Source organism: Neoarius graeffei, chromosome 26, assembly GCF_027579695.1.
Source record: "Neoarius graeffei isolate fNeoGra1 chromosome 26, fNeoGra1.pri, whole genome shotgun sequence".
In the NCBI taxonomy this organism is placed as follows: Eukaryota; Metazoa; Chordata; class Actinopteri; order Siluriformes; family Ariidae; genus Neoarius; species Neoarius graeffei.
The window spans coordinates 23,040,600-23,062,556 of NC_083594.1; the positions used below are offsets into that span (position 1 = coordinate 23,040,600).

At 39.9% G+C, this 21,957-nt stretch overlaps 1 protein-coding gene across 3 annotated transcripts in view; it reads left to right on the forward strand.

Moving 5' to 3' along the window:
* pparg (peroxisome proliferator-activated receptor gamma) overlaps positions 1-21,957 on the forward strand; it is a 77,598-nt gene that overhangs the window by 38,277 nt on the left and 17,364 nt on the right. For all 3 annotated transcript variants that reach the window (XM_060910260.1, XM_060910259.1, XM_060910258.1), the window contains exons 4-5: positions 9,962-10,100; positions 20,437-20,636. In XM_060910260.1, the coding sequence (XP_060766243.1) occupies positions 9,962-10,100; positions 20,437-20,636 (339 nt within the window). The remainder of the gene's footprint in view (positions 1-9,961; positions 10,101-20,436; positions 20,637-21,957) is intronic.

The following is a 21,957-nucleotide window of genomic DNA, read 5'->3' on the forward strand; positions in this document are numbered from 1 at the left end:
GAGCACGATAAATAATTTCAAAACTTTTCCCACCTTTAATGTGACCTATAGCCTGTACAATTCAATTGAAAAACAAACAAATCTGTTAGGGGGAAAAGCATTAAAAAAATTAAAAATGTACAATAAGCTGGTTGCATAAGTATGCACACCCTTAAACTAATACTTTGTTGAAGCACCTTTTTATTTAATTACAGTATTCAGTCTTTTTGGGTTCACACCTACCATCAATTAAAATGGCTCTGATTAACCCCAAATAAAGTTCAGACATTTACTCAGTTGCATCCTCCAGCAAAAGCCAGGGTTCACAGAGAGCTTACAGAGCATCAACGGGATCTCATTGTTGAAAGGTATCAGTCAGGAGAAGGCTACAAAAACATTTCCACAGCATTAGATATACCATGGAGCACAGTGAAGACAGTCATCAAGAAGTGGAGAAAATATGGGACAGCAGTAACATTACCGAGAACTGGACGTCCCTCCAAAATTGATGCAAAGGCAAGATGAAAACTGGTCAGGGAGGCTGCCAAGAGGCCTACAGCAACACTGAAGGAGCTGCAGGAATTTCTGACAAGCACTGGTTGTGTACTACATGTGACAACAATCTCTCCATATGTCTGGACTATGAGGTAGGGTCAAAGAAAAACATCCAGTCCCGGCTAAATTTTACAAAAAAAAAAACATCAGGGCGGCACGGTGGTGTAGTGGTTAGCGCTGTCGCCTCACAGCAAGAAGGTCCTGGGTTCGAGCCCCGTGGCCAGCGAGGGCCTTTCTGTGCGGAGTTTGCATGTTCTCCCCGTGTCCGCGTGGGTTTCCTCCGGGTGCTCCGGTTTCCCCCACAGTCCAAAGACATGCAGGTTAGGTTAACTGGTGACTCTAAATTGACCGTAGGTGTGAATGTGAGTGTGAATGGTTGTCTGTGTCTATGTGTCAGCCCTGTGATGACCTGGCGACTTGTCCAGGGTGTACCCCGCCTTTCGCCCGTAGTCAGCTGGGATAGGCTCCAGCTTGCCTGCGACCCTGTAGAACAGGATAAAGCGGCTAGAGATAATGAGATGAAAAAAAACATTAACTCTCCTAAAAGCATGTGGGAAAATGTGTTATGGTCTGATGAAACCAAGGTTGAACTTTTTGGCCACAATTCCAAAAGGTATGTTTGGCACAAAAACAACACTGTGCATCACCAAAAGAACACCATACCCACGGTGAAGCATGGTGGTGGCAACATCATGTTTTGGGGTTGTTTTTCTTCAGCTGGAACAGGGGCTTTAGTCAAGGTGGAGGGAATTATGAACAGTTCTAAATGCCAGTCAATTTTGGCCCAAAACCTTCAGGTGTCTGCTAGAAAGCTGAAGAGGAATTTCATCTTTCAGCACGACAATGACCCCAAAAAAGTTTTGGAACGGCCCAGCCAGAGCCCAGATCTAAATCCAATTGAAAATCTGTGGGGTGATCTAAAGAGGGCTGTGCACAAGAGACGCCCTCGCAATCTGACAGATTTGGAACGCTTTTGCAAGGAAGAGTGGGCAAATACTGCCAAGTCTAGATGTGGCAGGCTGATAGACTCCGACCCAAAAAGACTAAATGATGTGATTAAATCAAAAGATGCTTCAACAAAGTATTAGTTTAAGGATGTGCACACTTATGCAACCAGCTTATTGTACGTTTTTTTATTTTTTATGTTTTCCCCCCTAACAGATTTGTTTGTTTTTCAACTGAATTGTACAGGCTATAAAGGTGGGAAAAGTTTTGAAATTATTTATCGTGGTTTCTTTTTTTTTTTCTTTTTTACATCAGAAAAACCAATCATTTTAACTGGGTGTGTACACTTTTTATATCCGCTGTAGTTTGGTATCAAAGCTAACAATACGAGCATCAAACCCAAATAGGAAGTGTTGATTTTCATTTCAGTATCTGAATGTGGAATTGTACCGTTTCACTAATTGTCATTAAAGGTGATTTAGATGACACTTTAGTTTTGTTTGTTGCGTTACAGAACTACCGTATAGTGGAATTTCTCAGCATTTGTGTTGTCTTCTTCTAAGAAGTATATGTTCAGGTAAACGTTCAAACAGGATACAAGCTATTTTTTCATACTACAGATGAGCCTCTATCATCGACTCGCTTATGAGCAGCAAGTGCCCAGACCAAAAAAAATCTCCCTCTCATCATTCAGATAAATTACTTTTCATTTCGTACCCAGGCATGTAGACAAGGTCAAAAGGTGTCTGGATAGCTTTCCTCTGTCTGTCACTTGAACCACAAAAGCCCCATTGCAAGTTTCCATTCAGAGAAATGCATATGGGCAGAGAGATGTGTTTGAATAAGAATAATCATGTGAGTGGGTGAACCAGACTTCTCACTTACATTTCCATTCCGCACACTCTAGACATGGGGGCTTGTTAAAGTAGGCAGACAGGTAGGTGCGTGGGTGTGATGATACACCTTTAGAAAATTGAATTGTAGACCAACATGAGTCTAAGTGGAATTACCCACACTTGTTCAACATGATGGTGTTCACTTTCGAGGGGAAGAACTGTTAAAAAGCAGGGTCCATGATTTGTGTAACCTAAGCGTTCATTGTTTATGTTTTTAATAATAAACTTTTTATGATTGACATGGGTTTGGGCAAGGGATATGGGAGGGGTGTTTAACTGTGGGCATTATGGGCATATATTTCTCCTGATACACACTACATCTAAATTTGAAGTGTATTAATAAAGAAAGATCATTTTTATCCTTGTCTCTCAGAGTAACAATGCCTGAGGTTAGGTTCAGCCAACAAGGTTAATACACAAATTGTTCTAAAATACAAAAGCCATTTTGGGTGGAGTGTTAATTACCGTGACTTCCTCTTTCTATTTATAGTCCAAAATGCTGCTAAAAATATTAATAAAGTGATCGAGGGGGACAGAAAGTACATGAAAAACATCCTCTAACTTTTATAATGTTTCCTATGCTTCTTGTGGGCACGGTTTGATGCTAAGACATACTGTACCGTAGTTTGTTTAGTGGAATTCGAATAGAAATTCACCAGAACAATACTAAATGAAATGGAAATAGGAATGTATTCCTGTGTAATGTGTGTGTGTGTGTGGGGGGGTGTTATTAATGACAGTATAATTAAACATCATTTAATTATGTTTTCATTACATTTGCAGTAATTACCAGAATGTAATATATTATTTATTTGCTTATTTGTTTGACCTTGTAGCAGGAATAACGGATGGAGCCCAGTAGTTTGTACTTAGTAATGAATAAATCACATATGTGTCCCAAACATGCCGCCCAAATGAGGCTGACTGTGCAAAGTTACAATGAATTATATTTAAAATAGCCAGTACAGTAGTGTATGCCTAAGTATCCAAGTCTACCTGCTAAGTCTACAACCCCGATTCCAAAAAAGTTGGGACAAAGTACAAATTGTAAATAAAAATGGAATGCAATAATTTACAAATCTCAAAAACTGATATTGTATTCACAGTAGAACATAGACAACATATCAAATGTCGAAAGTGAGACATTTTGAAATTTCATGCCAAATATTGGCTCATTTGAAATTTCATGACAGCAACACATCTCAAAAAAGTTGGGACAGGGGCAATAAGAGGCTGGAAAAGTTAAAGGTACAAAAAAGGAACAGCTGGAGGACCAAATTGCAACCCATAACTGAATATGTTCAACATATTCACACTATCTGGACTTCACAGCAGACCCGTAGTGTAGTGACTGTGTGTGGACTCACATCTCAAATGGTGGAAACACTGGTTAAACTCTAAGTCTACCTGCTGTGGTTGAAGTCATAGCTACATCTGAAAATGATTCAGAAACATGTACAACTACAGGTGGTGGTGTAATTCAGTGAGTGACTCCAAATCCCAAAATGTTTTAGTGTAGAGACCTACAAATACTGTATGCTGAAATAAGAAAAGCTGATGGAGCCCAAAACACAAGAGAGATGAGAGACTAAAGAAATACTGATGTGGCCAAGGCAGAAGTTGAGTCTGACACTCCTGGACTAAATGATTAGATACACAGACAGACACATACATACATACACACACACACACACACACACACACACACACACACACAGATACGCACATACATGCAAACATACACACATACATGCATACACACACACACACACACACACACACACACACACATATATATATATAAAGAGAGAGAGAGTAATACGTCCCTGATTTGGGTGGAGTACAGAAGCACGGCAGGTGAGAAATGACATTCACACACACTTTTATTTTCGTGTTGCTTTTCAGCTTTAACGTCCATTTAGACACACAGACACACCTGCGCGTGCACACACACACACAGTTGTGTTCTGGTCTGGGGAGATCCCTTCTCTCTGCTGTCTCCCTCCATTTCTATCCTCCACCATCACTGCAACACACACACACACACACACTAATCGACAACAGGTGCATTGACTTTGCCACTCACTTTCCCTGGCCCCGCCCTCCATTCACAAACTGGCTAGGCCACATCCCCACTCCCACATATACAGTGGTGCTTGAAAGTTTGTGAACCCTTTAGAATTTTCTATATTTCTGCATAAATATGACCTAAAACATCATCAGATTTTCACACAAGTCCTAAAAGTAGATAAAGACAACCCAGTTAAACAAATGAGACAAAAATATTATACATGGTCATTTATTTATCCAGGAAAATGATCCAATATTACATACTTGTGAGTGGCAAAAGTATGTGAACCTTTGCTTTCAGTTTCTGGTGTGACCCCCTTGTGCAGCAATAACTGCAACTAAATGTTTCCGGTAACTGTTGATCAGTCCTGCACACCAGCTTGGAGGAATTTTAGCCCATTCCTCCGTACAGAACAGCTTCAACTCTGGGATGTTGGTGGGTTTCCTCACATGAACTGCTCGCTTCAGGTCCTTCCACAACATTTCGATTGGATTAAAGTCAGGACTTTAACTTGGTCATTCCAAAACATGAACTTTATTCTTCTTTAACCATTCTTTGGTAGAACGACTTGTGTGCTTAGGGTCGTTGTCTTGCTGCATGACCCACCTTCTCTTGAAATTCAGTTCATGGACAGATGTCCTGACATTTTCTTTTAGAATTTGCTGGTAAAATTCAGAATTCATTGTTCCATCAATGATGGCAAACCGTCCTGGCCCAGATGCAGCAAAACAGGCCCAAACCATGATACTACCACCACCATGTTTCACAGATGAGATAAGGTTCTTATGCTGGAACGCAGTGTTTTCCTTTCTCCAAACATAACGCTTCTCATTTAAACCAAAAAATTCTATTTTAGTCTCATCTGTCCACAAAACATTTTTCCAATAGTCTTTCTGGCTTGTCGTGATCTTTAGCAAACTGCAGATGAGCACCAATGTTCTTTTTAGAGAGCAGTAGCTTTCTCCTTGCAACCCTGCCATGCACACCATTGTTGTTCAGTGTTCTCCTGATGGTGGACTCATGAACATTAACATTAGCCAATGTGAGAGAGGTCTTCAGTTACTTAGAAGTTACCCTGGGGTCATTTGTGACCTCACTGACTATTACACGCCTTGCTCTTGGAGTGATCTTTGTTGGTCGACCACTCCTGGGGAGGGTAACAATGGTCTTGAATTTCCTCCATTTGTACACAATCTGTCTGACTGTGGATTGGTGGAGTCCAAACTCTTTAGAGATGGTTTTGTAACCTTTTCCAGCCTGATGAGCATCAACAATGCTTTTTCTGAGGTCCTCAGAAATCTCCTTTGTTCGTGCCATGATACACTTCCACAAACATGTGTTGTGAAGATCAGACTTTGATAGATCCCTGTTCTTTAAATAAAACAGGGTGCCCACTCACACCTGATTGTCATCCCATTGATTGAAAACACCTGACTCTAATTTCACCTTCAAATTAACTGCTAATCCTAGGGGTTCACATACTTTTGCCACTCACAGATATGTAATATTGGATCATTTTCCTCAATAAGTAAATGACCAAGTATAATATTTTTGTCTCATTTGTTTAACTGGGTTCTCTTTATCTACTTTTAGGACTTGTGTGAAAATCTGATGATGTTTTAGGTCATATTTATGCAGAAATATAGAAAATTCTAAAGGGTTCACAAACTTTCAAGCACCACTGTATATGTGTGTGTGTGTGTGTGTGTGTGTGTGTGTGTGTGTGTGTGTGTGTGTGTGTGTGTGTTTATTTATTTATTTTCCAAAAAAGTTGGGACACTGTGTGAAACATAAATAAAAACAGAATGCAATAATTTGCAAATCATGGAAACCCTATATTTCATCGAAAATAGTACAAAGACAACATATAAAATGCTGAAAGTGAAAAGTCGTATTGTTTTCTTGAAAGACATTTGCTCATTTTGAATTTGATGCCAGGAAATGTTACTCAACTTTTGCAGTCTTTTTTTTCCTCCTTTCCCAACTCTTTTTGAAACGTGTTACTGGCATCAAATTCAAAATGAGCACATATATTTTTCGAAAAAACAATAAAATTTCTCAGTTTCAATATTTAATATGTTGTCTTTAGACTATTTCCAGCAAAATATAAGGTTTCCATGATTTGCAAATCATCACATTGTGCGTTTATTTATGTTTTACACAGCGTCTCAAATTTGTTGGAATTGGGGTTGTACATCTATGCATACATAAGTAAGTGAGACTATGAGATTGCATTCTGCCCAAAGTCCAATCCAGGAGATTCTGCTGACTCCTAATGATGGACTCTATAGATAAACATTGCCTATCATGAGTCCTGTTATCTCTGGGTGAATAATGCCTTCGCTCTCTGATTGTGGGATTGAAGCTCGGGTGTCCAATCATATCCACTAAAGGGCGGTGTGTGGCTGCAGGTTTTCTCTCCAATCATGCAGGAGCCACTCCTGATCATCGAATGAAAGGCAGAATCAGCTGATGGGTGGAATCAGGCATGACATCTGTTTGGTTAGAATGAAAACCTGCAGAGACACCAGCACTTTACGGATAGGATTGAATAATCCCAGTTTAACCCTTTGGTGACTGACCCCTTGAAAATGGTTCCTCCAGGAACCATGACGTTTCAGTTGTCAAGACAACGGAAAAACTAAAATACAAATACAAGAGCATTTTGTTTTGTGCACAAGAGCATTGTGACGTATCTTTCTGTTTTTGTATTTTAGTTTTTCCGTTGTCTTGACAACTGAAACGTCATCGTTCCTGGAGGAACCATTTTCAAGGGGTCAGTCACCAAAGGGTTAAAGCATGTATGTGGAAAAACTGGAAGGGTTTTAATATAATGTTAGGTTCTGTATAGGATAAGGAATATAATTTTCATATTTGTTTTGCTTTTTTTCATCGGAGAGAGAAAATGTATAAAACATAAATGAATTTTCATCTTTACTTAAGTGCTATAGTGTTCCAGTGTAGGGATATATACACTACTTGGCCATACCATGTACTTAACGTGTTACCAATTTGTCACTCAGGAGCCATTTATAAATGATCAACACTTGTTCAACATTATGTTACACAGGGAGAAATGTTAAAAAGTAGGGTCAGTGATTTGTGTACAACCCCGATTCCAAAAAAGTTGGGACAAAGTACAAATTGTAAATAAAAACGGAATGCAATGATGTGGAAGTTTCAAAATTCCATATTTTATTCAGAATAGAACATAGATGACATATCAAATGTTTAAACTGAGAAAATGTATCATTTAAAGAGAAAAATTAGGTGATTTTAAATTTCATGGCAACAACACATCTCAAAAAAGTTGGGACAAGTCCATGTTTACCACTGTGAGACATCCCCTTTTTCTCTTTACAACAGCCTGTAAACGTCTGGGGACTGAGGAGACAAGCTGCTCAAGTTTAGGGATAGGAATGTTAACCCATTCTTGTCTAATGTAGGATTCTAGTTGCTCAACTGTCTTAGGTCTTTTTTGTCGTATCTTCCGTTTTATGATGCGCCAAATGTTTTCTATGGGTGAAAGATCTGGACTGCAGGCTGGCCAGTTCAGTACCCGGACCCTTCTTCTACGCAGCCATGATGCTGTAATTGATGCAGTATGTGGTTTAGCATTGTCATGTTGGAAAATGCAAGGTCTTCCCTGAAAGAGACATCGTCTGGATGGGAGCATATGTTGCTCTAGAACCTGGATATATCTTTCAGCATTGATGGTGTCTTTCCAGATGTGTAAGCTGCCCATGCCACACGCACTAATGCAACCCCATACCATCAGAGATGCAGGCTTCTGAACTGAGCGCTGATAACAACTTGGGTCATCCTCTTTAGTCCGAATGACACGGCGTCCCTGATTTCCATAAAGAACTTCAAATTTTGATTCGTCTGACCACAGAACAGTTTTCCACTTTGCCACAGTCCATTTTAACTGAGCCTTGGCCCAGAGAAGATGTCTGCGCTTCTGGATCATGTTTAGATACGGCTTCTTCTTTGAACTATAGAGTTTTAGCTGGCAACGGCGGATGGCATGGTGAATTGTGTTCACAGATAATGTTCTCTGGAAATATTCCTGAGCCCATTTTGTGATTTCCAATACAGAAGCATGCCTGTATGTGATGCAGTGCCGTCTAAGGGCCCGAAGATCATGGGCACCCAGTATGGCTTTCCGGCCTTGACCCTTATGCACAGAGATTCTTCCAGATTCTCTGAATCTTTTGATGGTATTATGCACTGTAGATGATGATATGTTCAAACTCTTTGCAATTTTACACTGTCAAACTCCTTTCTGATATTGCTCTACTATTTGTCGGCGCAGAATTAGGGAGATTGGTGATCCTCTTCCCATCTTTACTTCTGAGAGCCGCTGCCACTCCAAGATGCTCTTTTTATACCCAGTCATGTTAATGACCTATTGCCAATTGACCTAATGAGTTGCAATTTGGTCCTCCGGCTGTTCCTTTTTTGTACCTTTAACTTTTCCAGCCTCTTATTGTCCCTGTCCCAACTTTTTTGAGATGTGTTGCTGTCATGAAATTTCAAATGAGCCAATATTTGGCATGAAATTTCAAAATGTCTCACTTTCGACATTTGATATGTCGTCTATGTTCTATTGTGAATGCAATATCAGTTTTTGAGATTTGTAAATTATTGCATTCCGTTTTTATTTACAATTTGTACTTTGTCCCAACTTTTTTGGAATCGGGGTTGTAATTGGACAATATTAAGTTTAAGTAAATACTGTATATTACAACTGTTTTATGAGAAGCTTTTCATGATTGATAGGAGTTTGGATGGGAGAGTTTGGGGGGTTATGGGGCTGTATTTCTCCTGATACACACTACATCTAAATTTTGAGCCCCTGTTTCATTGGATGGAGAACCGGCAGCCACACCACCCTTTTGCGGATAAAAAAAGGATGCACCCTTTGTTACTGGAAACGAACTTGAACTGGTGTCTCCCTCGCCTGCAGAACATGGCACACACGGAAGCAGGCAATTTCTAAATCTCTCAGGGTCCTCAATGTGGGACTCGAAGTCAGATATAGGCTTCTGAATGATATTGGGATATCTGGGATTCTTTCTCAGATGCTGCTGTAGTCTCTCCTGAAACATGACTTGATCGACGGCAATCTCATTAGCCATGTTGCCTTATCTCAAGATGACACCTGTTTCCTGAAGCATGTGACCAAAAACAGAATCAGGAATGCTAGCAGAAAGGGATTTGGCTGGCCATCCAGTTGACTTACTTTTCCTTGATTTGGGCACACCCCCATCATGATTTACAGTTTGCCATTCAGGAGCCACTTAGAAGTTTCCTTACTGAAATAAAATTTAAAAAAAGAGAAAGACCCTCCTAACAGACGAGATCTTGAGCACATTTTACACAGCTAGATTTTTTTCTTAATGTCCATCTGCTGAGGACAATTAAAATGAGGCTCTAACAATACATACATATCATGTTCACATTCCAGGTTACAAGTTTATTGAGCTCAACAAACTGTTACTTGTGTTCTCAGGGGTTCTTTCGCCGTACAATTCGCCTAAAGCTAGTCTACGATCATTGTGCCCTGCACTGCCGCATCCACAAGAAAAGTCGCAACAAGTGCCAGTACTGTCGCTTCCAGAAGTGCCTGATGGTGGGAATGTCGCATAATGGTAAGATGTGATTTTACCTCATGTTCTATTGTTGCAATGAATGAATGTCCTGCTGAGCAACTCTTAGCCATAGTAGCTATTTTGGTGTGGCTGCATTTCCATGCATAAGTTTTTACCAGTTCAATGAATAAACAAACTTGCGTTTATTTTCAGAGCAAGACAGTCACTGGGTTTTAAAACAGTTCTGATTTTTACTTAAACTAATGAATTTAGTTTGAAGCAGTTAGTGGCGAGAAAACATGATGGACACGTGTTTTCAGAAAGAGTTGTAGCATTTTTCTACACATTTTAACACTCCGTGATTGGTCGATTGCAACGCCAATCAAGTGACCTTGTCTTGTGAAAAGAGTCAGTTTTTGGTCATGTTGAGTGATGAAGCCTGTCAGACATATTTGGCTTTACAGAAACCATCTCTATTGATTTGATAGCAATTTGAATTTTAAGATGTGTTTAAATAACAGGGCTCAAAATTCTTTTTTTATTTCACCAGCCAGCCGGACTAGTTACCTTTCAAAGTAACTCGCCAAACAGAAAATCAACTAGCCAAAATTTGTTCATGTATGAATTTTACTTCTGTCAAAAATAACACAAGAGAGTAGTTACCATTGTTCATGACTAATGTGCATTTATTTCAAGACCCGAGTATTTTGATACTGTTGTTAAATACATAAATGAGAACAACACAGAGCACCATAATATAATATCAACAAATAATAATATATTGGAAAACTTGGCAACTTGGTGTATGAGTATTGAAAACAAATATACTTACTATCATGACTATAGCACCCAAAATATGTCCAACATGCTTTCTGTATTTAACCATTTATGAGAGAGAAAGCATTAGGAGCTTCATATTGACTAGGAATCAACTTGAAAAAAATTAATTATTCCATAAAAATCGTATCGCAGCCAAGGCCTACCCTGCTCCCACGTTTGCTTATAAGTCCTTTGTCGTTTCTCCTTCTCGTACGCTTTATCAGCGGCCTTTTTCTCCTCTTCAGACTGAGGTCGCTTTGTCCCCGTCTCTGGCGGTTTCTGTACACCTTTCAGAAAATTCCACATCGCAACGTAGCTTTGGCAGATGTAGATGTAAACAACAACAAAAACACGTGTTTAAATGGGCGATAATGTGGCCACATCTACTGAATTTGATAACGTGATTACCGCGATATTCAACGAGATGCGTTATATGCATGCGCAGTAGTGAAAAAACCGACAGCCTGACTCGTACACGATATGATTTGGAATTCTTCGGTATTTTCCGTCCTGCCGATAAACACATCGATGAACACAGACACGGCACACGCTTAATATGTGGCAGCTTTAGTTGACGGTGTGTCTGAATCTTTGCTTCATATATATATTTTTATTTTCAACTAGCCAGCCGGGCTGGCTAGTGACAGGAATTACCCGCCAAATGACAAATTAAGTCGCCTCAGGCGACCGGACCACCGTGAATTTCGAGCCCTGAATAAACAAACGTTTTATATATATATATATATATATATATATATATATATATATATATATATATATATATATATATATATATATATATATATATATATCCATCCAGGGTGGCACGGTGGTGTAGTGGTTTGCGCTGTCGCCTCACAGCAAGAAGGTCCGGGTTCGAGCCCCGTGGCCGGCAAGGGCCTTTCTGTGCAGAGTTTGCATGTTCTCCCCGTGTCCGCGTGGGTTTCCTCCGGGTGCTCCAGTTTCCCCCACAGTCCAAAGACATGCAGGTTAGGTTAACTGGTGACTCTAAATTGACCGTAAGTGTGAATGGTTGTCTGTGTCTATGTGTCAGCCCTGTGATGACCTGGCGACTTGTCCAGGGTGTACCCTGCCTTTCGCCCGTAGTCAGCTGGGATAGGCTCCAGCTTGCCTGCGACCCTGTAGGACAGGATAAAGCAGCTAGAGATAATGAGATGAGATGAGATATATCCATCCATTATCTCTAGCCACTTTATCCTGTTCTACAGGGTCGCAGGCAAGCTGGAGCCTATCCCAGCTGACTACGGGCGAAAGGCGGGGTACACCCTGGACAAGTCGCCAGGTCATCACAGGGCTGACACATAGACACAGACAACCGTTCACATTCACACCTACGGTCAATTTTGAGCCACCAGTTAACCTAACCTGCATGTCTTTGGATTGTGGGGGAAACCGGAGCACCCGGAGGAAACCCACGCGGACACGGGGAGAACATGCAAACTCCGCACAGAAAGGCCCTTGCCGGCCATGGGGCTCGAACCCAGACCTTCTTGCTGTGAAGCAACACTGCTAACCTCCGTGCTGATATATATATATATATATATATATATATATATATATATATATATATATATATATATATATATAATTAACAATTTTCATTGTATGTGGTAGATCAAAGTGTTGTTCATTCAAATAAAAATTTGATTATTAAATTAGTAATAATGTAATAATAAAATGCAGTGTAGTGGAATACACAAGCATAAAATAAAATATTAAAAATATAACTACAAAAATAAGCATAAGGTTACCATAAAAATATAAACAGTATCAAATCAATTAAATAGCATTGTTCCACTTTTGGCAAGAGAAATGAAAACACAGTAGAATATTTTGGCCAAAAATGCTAATATTGCTAATAATGAGTCACCGTGCTTAGTTTCAACTTGAGTGGCCTTGCCGTTTTGGAGCAGAGTTATTCCTTTGTTGGAAGGGCTTGCTGTTTCAGAGAAAACTATTTCCGGCCAAAGCACACATTCAAGGCATGTTGCTGTAGCAGTGAAGTAGCAGCACTTTGGCCTGCTCCTTTTGTCGCTTCCTCTTTGTGGTCACCAGCTGCATCGACTGTGGCTTTATTGCCAGAGCGTGCAGTGTGCCTGAACGTGTGTCACCACATGACTCTCAAACAGACTTTCCTTGACATATAGCACCCTCATTCACACCCCTGCAACCTCAGAACAAAGCAGTATAATTCTAATACCTGCAACTGCTTTCAAAGATGTATCTTCTATCATAACCTTAAACAACATTATTGCTATATTTTACCCTCTTAAACAATGGCTTCTGTGTTTTGTTTTATAGATATATCTTTTTTTCCAGCTGAATTGGAGGAACATTACTATTTTGGGGATGATGTGTCTCTTTGCAGGAAGGACCTGCTGTTTCGTAAACAAATTCTTTCTGGTTGAGGTACTCTCAAGCTGAGCTAGCTAATTATACACTGTTGCATTAAGTTAACTAAGTAATGTTAACACTAAATGTTAAGGGTTAATGTATTACAACAGTATTGATTTTAAAATGTGCAACATGAGGACAAGAGTAATAAACACGGAAAAACAAACTCGACATGCAGGCCTTCACCGCACCACAGTTCAAGATGGTCACCCGTAGAGACAAAATGTTGGCCTGGACAAAGCAAAAGACATATTGCTGTCTGCCTGTATGATTTTTGCTTTCTATATGATAATGGATTTCCAGTTCAATCAACATAATTAAAATGTACTTTGAGTAAAAGTGCAATAGGCTTAAGGTAATTATAGGTTTATTTAAGGTATAGTGCCCTCCAGGATTATTGGCAGCCCTTGTAAAGATTAGTAAAAAGGGTTAGAAAACATTTACCTTTTGGTGAAGTCACTTCATCTCACACTGACAAAATTAGAAAAATCCAACCATTATTTGAAATAAAGCTATTCAGGTTTTATTTGTACAACCTCCCTTTGCCAGGAAAACTGCACTGAGTCTCTTCCTATAACATTTAGAAGGTTGGAGATACAGAGCAGGGCATCTGAGACCATTCCTCTGTACACAGTCTCTCCAGGTCATCCAGGGTCCTCGGCCCTCTCTTGTGTACGCTCCTCTTTAGCTCACCCCACAGGTTTTAAATGGGGTTCAGGTCAGGGGACTGAGATGGCCATGGCAGAAGTTTAATTCAGTGGTCAGCGAACCATTTTTATGTTGATTTGAACATATGCTTCAGATCAGTGTCCTGCTGGAAGATCCAGTGACGACCCAGTTTTAGTTTCTTGATAAGGGCAGCCAGGTTTTGATTTAAAATGTCCTGGTATTTCTTGGAGTCCATGATGCCATGTACCCTAACAAGGTTTCCAGGATCTTTGGACAGAACTTCCACCATATTTTACAGTTGGGATTGGGTTCTTTTCATTATAGCCATCCTTCTTTTTACACCAAACCCACCTTGAGTGTTTACTGGCAGCAAACTTCATTTTTGTTACATCAGACCATAGAACATGGTTCCAGTCAAAGTTGTAGTAGCGTTTCGCGAACCTCAGGTGCTTTACGTTTGTGGTTAACTGACAGAAAAGATGTTTTTCTAGCAGACCTTTCAAATAATCTCTTGACATGGAGGTGGCATCTGATGGTGGTTTTGGAGACTTGGAAACCCTGAGATTTTACTTATACTTGTAATTCACCAACAATGATCCTTGAGGATGTTTTTTTTTTTTTTTTGCCTCTCTGACCATCCTCCTCACTGTACATGGGGACAAAATAAATTTGGATCCTCTTCCAGCCAAGTTTGTAACAGTTCCAGTTGAGATCCATTTTTTTTATTATTGCCCTAACAGTAGAAATGGGCATTTTTCAGGCGAGCAGCTATTTTTTTTTTTTATAACCATTCCCTGACTTATCAACACACTTCTCCCTCATTTGGTTTGTGTGTTCTCTTATCTTTCCCATGTTGATGGATGACTAAGGGAATTTGGCCTCTGCGTCACCCCATATTTGTCCCCCAGTTAAACAGGAAGTCATGGATTAGAGCTTGAAAGTTCCTACACATTCCAATCAACTCAGAAATGTACAATTTAAAATGGGAAACATGCTTCATTTTTCCCACAAATGGGAAACGATCACCATTATCTGTATTGCTTATTTATGCATTAGACTCGTGGGGTAATGGGGGAAGCCAATCCCAGCTGACTTTAGGTGATAGGTGGGGTACACCCTGGGCAGGTCACCAATCTATGGCAGGGCTAACGCAGAAACTCACATCCACACCTATGGGCAATTTAGAGTAGCCAGTTCACCTAATCTGCATGGCTTTGGACTGTGGAAATCCAGATAAACTAAGTAAAATGTAATCTGTTTTACATAATGGATAAAATTTAAAACGTTCTTGGTAGCACAAACAGCCTTTTGAGCTCTTCTGTATGCAGTCTGTATTTTCATATTTCTTACGTACATGAATTCGCCCTTCAGAAACATTATCTATGACACACACACACACACACACATATATATATATATATATATATATATATATATATATATATATATATACAGTGCTCAGCGTAAATGAGTACACCCCCTTTGAAAAGTAACATTTTAAACAATATCTCAATGAAGACAAACAAGTTCCAAAATGTTGACAAGACAAAGTTTAATATAACATCTGTTTAACTTATAACGGGAAAAAGTAAGGTTAATAATATAACTTAGATTAGGGGAGAGCGGGGTAAGATGAGCCACTTTTTACATTTTTCATCATAACTACATGTTAAAGCCATTTTTGCTTCCAGTCTACACACCATACCAAATTTCAAAGTGTACTGTTACTATCTGAGCAAAAAATAATTGATAAGCTCTTATGGTTAGAGTGATATTACCTCTTGAAAAAAAAATGTCAAGTGGCTCAACTTACCCCATGCACGGGGTAAGATGAGCCACTGTGTGGGGTAAATTGAGCCAACACAAAACATGTTAGGTTAACAAAGTAAACAACTTTTATTATTAGAAGTGCAATCAATGAATCAAGTCAAGTCAATCAAGTGGGGGATAGGGCCGTTGCATAGAGAAGGGGAGATGAAGAGAGAGGTGATAGAACGAGATGGGATAGGGAGGGATAGATAGATGGACAGAGAGAGAGATATGCATAGACAGATAGAAAGAGGGATGGTTAGAGAGGGAATGAGAGATATACTATATTATAGAAATTACTAAAACAGTAGAGCAGTGCCAAAAAATCTTATTTCTTTCAGTAGGTTAAAACATTGCTAAAACATGCAGCAATCATTCCATCAATCATTCAATCATTTCATCATTATTCAATGTTCCAAGCATTCAAATTGCAAGGGAACACCATTTGCCTCTCCCTCCGTGCTGTCCCACCAACAGTAAAGGGGCGGGGCAATTTTTTCACAATATCCTGTCTTGACAGGACAGCCTCATCTTTCTGTTTGAAGACAAAGGTTGGCTTTCTTGCAGAGCCATGGCATGACCGGCTTCTTTTGAGAAATCTTGCCTCTATTTCGAAGACATCCAATTTGATTATCTGGCCAATGAAGTAATGCACTTTCACCAACTTGGTCTCTACCTCTCCATTCTTTATCTTTTCAATGAACCTAGTCAGAGTCATCCTGTCCAAATGCATATCCCTCGCCACAGCCCGAATAGGCCTGCCTTTCCTGACTTCCTCTGCGGCTCTCTCCAAAACTGCACGGGATTGTGCGGCCCTGTCTGTTTTTCTTTTGTATGAGTGTGGCATCATGCACACCTGTAATAACAGAGGGCATTATTTTATTTATTAAAAACCTTTTAAACACATTATTTATATTAACATGTTATTTATTTGTTTATTTGTTGTTGTTGTCATATATGACCAGTAAATGTGAAAACTTAAGTGTCATCCATATTGGGTAAGCTCAGCCACCAATGGGGTAAGTTGAGCCAGTGGCTCAACTTGCCCCATATCTAATGGCTCATCTTACCCCGTGGCCACCATTTTGTAGAAAAATGCTAATAAAGGGGATTAGGCTAATCAAAATTATTTTTATTAGCATTCATATCATAGCTTAGAAAGCCACTAACTTAACCCTAATGTGTCTAAATATTATTCTACTTTTGTCTTCTCTAAATCATCTTCACTGTGGACAAACATGGAATTGACTTAGAAAGCACAAAAACACATTTTTATAAATATCTCCCTCACCTAGTTTGACATGTGGTGCTCCTCTCCACAAGTGTAAGTAAATGGTCCCGCCCCCCTTTGAATGTGGTCACATGGTCACATTTGTTTACTGTTTCTTAGAAACAGGGGGTGGCTCATCTTACCCCCTGGCTCATCTTACCCCGCTCTCCCCTACACATTTTTCAGTTTTACTCAAATTAGGGTGGTGCAAAAATGAGTACACCCCACAACAAAAACTACTACATCTAGTACTTTGTATGGCCTCCATGATTTTTAATGACAGCACCAAGTCTTCTAGGCATGGAATGAACAAGTTGGTGATATTTTGCAACATCAATCTTTTTCCATTCTTCAACAATGACCTCTTTTAGTGACTGGATGCTGGATGGAGACATCATGTGCTTTGCCGACTAAGAAGTAACCAACAGTTGCAATACGTAAAGAAACGAAAGAAACTTCCACTAAAGTATCATAGAACGAATGGCAATTAAATAAAAGTGCAAAATAAACATTCAAATTGTAAATAATAAGTGTGATATAATTTAAGCTTAGCATTTTAATAAAGACAAAACAAACCTGGAAGTTGGCTGTAGCGGTGTACTGTATTAAATAATTTGGAGGGAGGATTGGTGACTAACATACGGGCTACGTCAAACATGGCGGTTTCAAGAAATACAGTCGTTCGTTTTTGATCAGAATCTCGGCAACTTTCATAAAAAATCCATCGGACATCTTTAAACATGATCAGTAACTATTCATAATAAAGGTTATGTTCTTGGATCTTGTGCTAAAGAACTTAGAGTTGTGCTAAAAGACTTTTAAACTTGTGCTAAAAGACTTTAGATTTGTGTTAAAAGGCTTTTGTGCTAAATAACCATAAACCCCCTTAACACAGAGTTGGTCCCGTTTTGCTATTATAGCAGTCGCCATTTTTCTGGGAAGGCTTTCCATTAGATTTATAATAGCGCATGTGCACGGGGGTATTGTCATGATGAAACGGGTTTGGGCCCCTTCATTCAAGTGAAGCATAATCTTAATTCTAAAGCATACAGAGACATCCTTTACAATTGTGTGCTTTCAAATTTGTGGCAACAGTTTGGGGTAAACTCACATAATTGTGTGAACGTCAGATGTCCATATACTTTTGGCCATATAGGGTGCTGTACCTGTCAGGCATTTCTACTTTCTCTGCACCGGATGTGTTTATGAGAGTGCAGAAAGCAGGTGTAGCTCACAGAGCGGCGAGGTTATCTGAGTTTATCCTTATCAGCACCGCTGCCTCTCGTTGGCTGCCTTTGTTTTCCCTCCGGTCACACTGCATGCTGACCCTCCCTCTGTCCTGCGTTTCATGTTGGTTGGGTAAAATCTCATCAGACTTTTCGTTTTCTTTATCAATGATTGATGAAAGCACAGCGGAAAACACACCGTGTCACTGTTGCTGGCTCACTGCCACCCTGTTGTAGAATATGAGTGATATAGGGAGGTGTGTGCACGTTTACTAAAGGTGTGATGACTATGTTGGCTCCATATTAATCAGAAGAGTTTTGCAACAAGTCAGGGCACATGGAGAAAAAAAAAGCCGAAATCAACTTCCTACCATTAAAAATGTTAGATAAGTGTAAGCCACTGGTTTGTTGGCTTAAAGGCATCGAGGGCTAGATGCTTCACACATCATCTTTTGAACCACTTTCTACCCCCAAGACAAATACTTGTGTGGGAGAGGACCGAAATTACAGGTTTGGAAGAGCTGCATGGAGCATCTGTGTTTGTACATGTAATGAACTTTTAATGCAAAGACTAACAGCCATTTAAAAGAAGATTTTTCGTCTTTATTTTTTGACAGAACAAAATTGGTAAATTGGAAATTACTCAAATTTGGTAGGAATAATAATTATTAACTAGATAGTCATTTGCGCTAGCTGTTACAAACCGGGACATCTGGTCACTGTACCCTATAGATCCTGTCACGTTGCAGGCACGTTGCAGATGTAATTGCAGAGGAGAGCAGGGAACAAATAGTAACGAAGCCAAATCGTGAGACGTGAATCATGGTCGGGGACAGGTGAGGGTCGGTCAGTCGGTGAGCTGGACAACATAGGCAAGGCAGGAAGAATAAACAAGGAAAGATAGCGAGAATCAGAAGAACAGTAGGCAGTCAGGAAAACAAGGCTCAGTATGCACTGGAAAACCACAGAACAATACTTCGCGGTGAGTGCTTGCGTGAGAGGGGTTTAAGTAGCGTGGTACTGATTAACGATGAGCTTCAGCTGTGTTCAATACTCCAGTGACGGGGCGCTGTGGCTCATGGGTGTTGTAGTCTTGAGCGGCCATGTTTGTAGTTTGCTCGACGTTGTCGTTCTCACTACTGACACTGACCAATCCGGAACGGTAAAAGATAGAGAATGACACTTAGTGAGGAAAAGTTGCGCCCTGCCGCCCTGAATAATCTTTTTCAATGATTGAAAAAATCCTGAAAATCGACAGAGTTATAAGTGATTGAAAAAATCCCATTTTTCATGGATCATTCTGGATCAGTGATCCAGATCAGCACCAAAAGTCATAGCAACTTAATTCAGCCCAGAGGTATTCTTCATGTGAAATTTGGTGATGATTGGTTGAAAACTGAGTTAGAAATAGCGTCCTAAAAAACGTTAAGAGAATAATAAGAAGAAGAAGAAAGTAGAAAGCGCAAATTAATTATAATTAATAGTTTCAAAATTTTGCTGCAGCAGTTAAATGTTTGGAAATGTCACTCTAAATCAGGGAAATCAGTTCACTCAGTTGTCAGCTGGAAAAGAAACCACAACATTATCATATCATCATCATCATCATCATCAGTGTCACATGAATAGAAGTGTGACAGGAAATCATGGCTGTCTTTTTCGGTTCTTGCCCACGAACCAACCCCAATCTTAAAAATCTCGGTACCACAAGATAATAAAGTGCACATTAACTAAGTATTGCGTAAGCACAACCGTTCAGTTAGAGGCAGTACAAAGTCAGGACACCTGACACTGAGTCACCAGGTGATAGTGTGCCATTGCATGCGTTCCATGTCATGATATCATGAATGAGAGTCATAATTGCATCATTTATTGTGCTTAACCAGCGAGAGAACTAACACTGATTATTTATATGATTCTATATAAAATCCTTGATAATGGTTTCGATCCAAACCTTTACGGAATTTCAAAAGGATTTTTTTTTTGTGAATACAGGAAACATACTGTGTTCTGACAGATCACTCTGACATTCCTCAACATGCCCACGCACTAAAAAAATAAACTCCCTATTTCTTTTTATACATCCCACCCACTGATCCCTGGAGTGACCATGTCGTAAGTTGACCATGTTGGATTTGGGATTTCAGGGGAGTTTATTTGAACATTTTTGGCCTGTTTGTCTTTTTCCCAGCCATTCGCTTTGGCCGCATGCCCCAGGCAGAGAAGGAGAAGCTCTTGGCTGAGGTTTCTTCCGATCTGGAGCACATGCACCCGGAGGCGGCTGACTTAAGGGCCCTGGCCAAGCATCTTTACGAGAGCTATCTGAAGAACTTCCCTTTGACCAAAGCCAAGGCCAGGGCCATCCTCTCAGGGAAAACCAGTGACAATGCTGTGAGTTTGCTTTTTTTAATACAGTATATTAAAATTTGCATTGCAGATCAGCTAGGGGAAAAAAAAAAGGGGTGATTAGTCAGTCATGTCTATTCAGACTGACAGAGCAGCTGCCAACGCATTTTTATCATTGTGGTATCTGCTTACAAACCAATTCAGAAACCAACAGAAGTGATAATGAGTGAAACTCCAGCTTCAGCTTTGAGACAAGAGGTGTGTCAGTGGTTCTGTACACTACTTATCTGAACTTATCACAGAAGAAGCCAGTCTAGAAGAACATGTTTTTGACAGCTTAAGAAAGAAATTCAGGTTGTTAATACATGCCGGCTCAATCACCACCTTTTTTTTTTTTTTTTGAAACTTTTGAAAAGATGTGCTGTTCCAGACAGATATTGAGATAAGTAGTGTAAAAACAAACAATCACAACATACCTGTATATCTGTAATCTGAAGTACAAATTGAACTTCTGAGTTAACATGTTTGTTAGCAACCAAATAACAAGGTTTCCTGAGTTTGCTGGTTCAATGCCTTATAATTTTAGAAGGCAGCAGCACACTGTAATTTTAAAAGCCTGTTTTTTTGTATCAGGTTTACGGGCTATGCAATTAAAATGAAGTCAAAGTACTTTACTGTGATCTGTACTGACTGTTTCCCACAGACTTAATAAATTCAACAGTAATACCTGGAAACAGAGACAATGCAATAGGGCGTGTTGACACGTCACAGTAGACGGCAATCAGACGTTACATTCATTAAGAAGCAGCATACACTGATTGAACATGTCACTCAAAGTGCACAGTGTAATAATATGAAAGTGCATGCTAGTGTAACATCTCATCTCATCTCATTATCTCTAGCCGCTTTATCCTGTTCTACAGGGTCGCAGGCAAGCTGGAGCCTATCCCAGCTGATTACGGGCAAAAGGCGGGGTACACCCTGGACAAGTCGCCAGGTCATCACAGGGCTGACACATAGACACAGACAACCATTCACACTCACATTCACACCTACGGTCAATTTAGAGTCACCAGTTAACCTAACCTGCATGTCTTTGGACTGTGGGGGAAACCGGAGCACCCGGAGGAAACCCATGCAGACACGGGGAGAACATGCAAACTCCACACAGAAAGGCCCTCGCTGGCCACAGGGCTCGAACCCAGGACCTTCTTGCTGTGAGGCGACAGCGCTAACCACTACACCACCATGCCACCCGGGGGGAAACATAAAAAATAAAAAATGTACAATAAGCTGATTGCATAAGTGTGCACACCCTTAAATTATACTTTGTTGAAGTACCTTTTGATTTAATCACATCATTTAG